The sequence below is a fragment of the Apaloderma vittatum genome, unplaced genomic scaffold, assembly GCF_000703405.1.
Source record: "Apaloderma vittatum isolate BGI_N311 unplaced genomic scaffold, ASM70340v1 scaffold34175, whole genome shotgun sequence".
Classification (NCBI taxonomy): Eukaryota; Metazoa; Chordata; class Aves; order Trogoniformes; family Trogonidae; genus Apaloderma; species Apaloderma vittatum.
The window spans coordinates 1-4620 of record NW_009717099.1 but is presented as its reverse complement, the minus strand read 5'-3'; the positions used below and the strand labels follow the sequence as shown (position 1 = coordinate 4620).

At 49.8% G+C, this 4620-nt stretch overlaps 1 protein-coding gene across 1 annotated transcript in view; it reads left to right on the top strand.

Annotated features, from left to right (window-relative positions):
* Window positions 1-4560, top strand: part of TIA1 (TIA1 cytotoxic granule-associated RNA binding protein) — a gene marked incomplete at both ends in the record, with an annotated part of 10500 nt that extends 5940 nt beyond the window's left edge. Inside the window, 6 exons of the mRNA XM_009869784.1 lie at window positions 2878-2953; window positions 3379-3487; window positions 3830-3925; window positions 4022-4106; window positions 4201-4324; window positions 4421-4560. Coding sequence (XP_009868086.1) covers window positions 2878-2953; window positions 3379-3487; window positions 3830-3925; window positions 4022-4106; window positions 4201-4324; window positions 4421-4560 — 630 coding nt within the window. The remainder of the gene's footprint in view (window positions 1-2877; window positions 2954-3378; window positions 3488-3829; window positions 3926-4021; window positions 4107-4200; window positions 4325-4420) is intronic.
* Window positions 4561-4620: the final 60 nt, after the last annotated feature.

Below are 4620 nucleotides of genomic sequence, written 5' to 3'. Positions count from 1 at the left end.
CCCCCCCCCTGCCGGTTCGGTGAATTCAGGGTGTAGAGGAGTAAGGAGCCGTTTGTTCATTCCATCCTCCGAAAGTAAACCCTTAATTTTCCTTGTAGTGTTGTCTGTACTGGCCATTGAAGTTTCTTGATGGTGATGTAAGAGAACATAGAGTGCTTTGGAGTGTTGTGTAGTGAAGCATTTAATTGAAGTAAGTTTGTTTTTCGTTGTTTTTTTTTTCCCCCCTCAGAGTCCAGCGTATTACTCCTTTAACGCCAGCTTGATTTCCTCTTAGGATCAGGTTTTAAACGAAATTAAAATCGTTCTGAATGTGACTCGCTTCAGAAAACTGCAATGCTTGACTGCACCTTCTGTGATCATCCAGGGAGGGACAGACTCCTGGGGAGAGTCGAGTTTATTCTCTGGTTCAGGACGAGGGTCCCGGGTGTCAAACCGGACGGCCGGAGCGAGCGCGGAAGGGACTCAGGGCTGGCCGGTCGCGTCGGTGGCACCGCTGTCACTGATGCAGCGCTGACCCTCAAAGGTGACGGTTCCACGGATGATCACCTTTAACAAACTCTCCCCCCCAAAAAAAAACCAAACCAACCTGCAGCAAAACCCCTCCCGAGCAAAAAGTGACAAAATGATGGCTGGGGGAGTATAAAATCACAGCGACGCGGGGCTGGGGTCCCCGTTTTCGGGGCCGCGCCCGTCGTCCCAGGGTTTCTGGAGGAGCTTTGTGCGGCGACGGGGCTGGGTCACCGCCCTGCTTTGTGCTCCCGGTTTTTGGGGGCTCTCGGCCCGCGGCTGCACGGCGAAAAAACTTGCGGTTTGGCTCCAAAACGAAACTGGATTTGTTCACCCCTGCCCTGCAGAAAGGAGTAGATGCCCGTAACGAGGTCTCCTTCCAAAACCGAGGGGTTAAATCAAGCCGAAGGGACCTCGGGTTTCTAGTTTAAATTTAACCTGGGCAAGGTACTGCTCCTGCCTTGGCTGAAGTTACTCGACTTGACCTGTTCTTCGTAAGGGACCAGTTTCTGGAAATGTGCTTCTAATGGAATATTTCCTGCTTTTCTTTTCTTTTCTCTTCTTTTCTTCTTTTCTTTTTTTAAAACATTGTCTTTGTTGGTGCAAAACTTGAGCTTTTTTTTTTTTAAAAAAAAATGACACCGAGGTTGAACCCACTGCATGATTAAGAACTTTTGGTAATCCTTTGCATCTGGACTTTTTTCTTTCTTTAATCCCTGTAAAAAGCACACTTTTGTTTGTGGTTTCCTTTGATGCTTGCTGTCCGCATGTTTTCACTTGTTCTCAAGTCTTTATTTTTCAAAGTTTTCGGTTGAGGGTAAGTAGAGATGAGTTTTTCCCCCCCTTTCCCTCTCTAGGCTCTTCAGAGCAAACCCGTCGAAGCTTATCAAAGCGGCTCTTCTCAGGCAATTTGTAACATCTGACCCGAATCTTGACCTAACCCAGGAAGGGGGAAAATAAAAAAAGGAGGGAAAGGTCTCACGGAGGGGAAAGAAATCACATTTCCGCCGTGGCTTGGGGGAAAAGATACCCCCGGCCCTCCAGCGACGGCATCAGCGCTACCGGCCAACGTATGCTGGAATTAGGCTAACGACGCAGCGCTTAAAGGCTTTAAAAAAATAAAATAATAACAAAAAATAAACTCAGACAAACGAATCCCCGAGCGTAACGAACCTGCGGCGACGCTCACTCTCTCGCGCGCGTTTTTCTCCGAACCCTCTCGTTTCACGTGGCCGTTAAGTGCCGTCCTGTGACCTCCCCGAGCGGTTTTTCTGTCCTTATTTCGTGTTCTTTCCGTGCCTGTGTGGGACGGGGGGCGAAAGAGGGGAGGAGAGGGTGGCCTTGCCCGCTAGAACGGGGCCGACCCAGCCGCAAATTGCCTGAGGAGCGCCGCCGCGCAGTTTTTCTCCCGCCCGTGGGGGTTTAGCTCTTTGTAGCTGGGTTCTCTTTGTGTGACTCAAAATCTCAAATAATAGGGCTCTGGTTATTTTGCAGAGTGTCTCTGAAGAATGGACAGAATTGCCATGGCTAACTACAAGCTACAGTTCCCAGTGGACAAACGTTGTAGTTTTTCTTATTTCCTTTTTTTTTTTTCCTTTTTTCTTAATGTTTTTAAAAAATATATCTCGTAGTTTCCAATCAGTCCTGTATGATTGCTGTCGTGCAAATGCCGTTTGAAATGCTGTGTGATGTGTAGTTCTTTTGTTTATTTATTTTTTTAAGACGCGGAAATGTCGCGGTGTTTCGTTTTCTGCGATGATTTCTGAACATGTCAATCTCTCAAAATTTACAGCTGCCCAACAGTCCAAAAAGGGGGTAACGAATTCACCCGCGAAAATTAAAGAATTCAGTTAACAGGCGACGTATGCCTTTTAATTCCTATCTTTTTTTTTTCATTTTTTTGTTTTTTCTTTTCTATTTAATATCTTGAATGAGTAGGTAGAATGTGTTGGCAAATAGTGAGTTTATAAAAATTGCATGGTTCAAGAGAGCCATTCAGCTAACGTTAGCCAGCTCCGTGCCTTAAGTGATTCTTTTCAATAGCTGCTTTGACCATGCTTTGTGTCTTTAACAGTCTGTAAAAGCGTTTTTCGAAGCGGGAGCCAGCTGCTGTAAAAAGTACATACGTTTGTTAGAGAAGCGATCGATTTGCATGTTTTACACGATTTTACGTTTTAATTTTCGCTACTACCTTGGCAGAGCGTTAGCAAAGTTCTGTTTAGAAAAAGAAGCCTTTTGCTTTGACTGTGTCGCTGGGGCAATAAAACAGTTGACGTTAGCGAAGGCGAGAGATGAAAATGAAAAGCTGTTTTTCCGCGTAGACGCGGTTCGGCGAGGGCGCTGAGCCGCCTCTCGTTTCTCCTTTTCTAGAGACGCCCGCGTGGTTAAGGACATGGCAACGGGGAAATCGAAAGGATACGGCTTCGTTTCCTTCTTCAACAAATGGGTGAGCGCTTCCGTCGGTCCCGCTCTCTGCCCTTCGCCCTCGTGCCACGGGGTGAGGCTTTTCTGGTCGTCGAGACGCTCGACTGTTGCTCAAACGTGTCGTTCTCATCCCACCCTAAAAAAATTCTTCAGTCCGAGGGTGGCAAGACTCTGGAATAAATTGTCCAGAGAAGTTGTGGATGCCCCTTGTTAGAGAAGCTGTTGGTTTGCATGTTTACGTGATTTTAATTTTAATTTTCACTGATGAGGCCTTGAGCAACCTGGTCCAGATGAGAGGTGTCCCTGCAGGGAGGTTGGATTAGATAATCTTGAAGGTCCCTGGGCCGTTCTCTGATTCTAAATCCAGTTCCTTTTGGAGCAAGGTGGTTTTCTTTGCCGGCATGCGAAAGGAAAAAGGTGTCGACCCAGGGTTTTTTCTTCTCTCAGGACGCAGAGAACGCGATTCAGCAGATGGGTGGCCAGTGGCTGGGCGGAAGGCAAATCAGGACCAACTGGGCGACCAGAAAACCTCCAGCTCCGAAGAGCACGTACGAATGTAGGTTCTCAATTCTTCGCAAACCTCCTGCGGGGAAGAAGGGCAAGGGGCGAGCCCCAGGCGCTGCAGGAGGAGGGAGGGTGGGAGATGAAAAGGCTGAGGCGCTCTCAAATGGTTTCAAACCCCCGTGTTGCCGCCGCGGGGGGATCCCTCCGGCTTCTGCACCCTCGGGTTGGAGTTTTGAGTCCTTTTCTGTTGGGATAAAAGGCTTCTGAAATTAAGCTCTGTCGGACCTACTTAATAGGCGTTGGCGGTTTGCGCTCAGCATCTCATGCCGGCCGCGATGAGAATTCCTACCTAACGCCCCGATCAGCTGAAAAGCTCTGTAAAAATCTCTTTAAGCCAACGCCAAACAACTGTTGTACGACGACGTGGTCAATCAGTCCAGCCCCAGCAACTGCACGGTGTACTGCGGCGGCGTCACTTCGGGACTCACAGGTACCGGCACTTAACGAACCGCGTTGAACTGCCTTCCCTGAACGAACGTGGCTGCCTCATTTTCGCTGCTCTGGTTTTTCTCCCTCCCACTTGCAGAACAGCTCATGCGCCAGACCTTTTCTCCCTTCGGGCAGATCATGGAAATCCGAGTCTTCCCAGACAAAGGCTACTCCTTCGTACGGTAAGCTGCCGCGCCGTTCCGTTTTGTCGGGGCCACAGGCTCTCGACGGACGGGAGACTCACGAGCGTCCCTTGCGGCTCGTTTACCTCGGCAGGTTTAATTCTCACGAGAGCGCCGCCCACGCCATCGTCTCCGTCAACGGGACGACCATCGAAGGGCACGTCGTGAAGTGCTACTGGGGCAAGGAAACGCCGGACATGATCAGCCCGGTCCAGCAGGTCAGAGCTTCTCCTCCGCTTTAATTAAACGTTTGCGAGAAACCCGTTAAGCGGCCGGAAGAACCCCGCGGGCTCAATCCTCTTGGCCCTTTGCAGAACCAGATCGGCTACCCGCCGGCCTACGGGCAGTGGGGCCAGTGGTACGGCAACGCCCAGCTCGGCCAGTACGTGCCCAACGGTTGGCAAGTCCCCGCTTACGGCGTCTACGGCCAAGCGTGGAACCAGCAGGGCTTCAAGTGAGTATTTCACCTTTTTTTTGGGAGCGAATCATAGAATGTTCGGGGTTGGGAGGGACC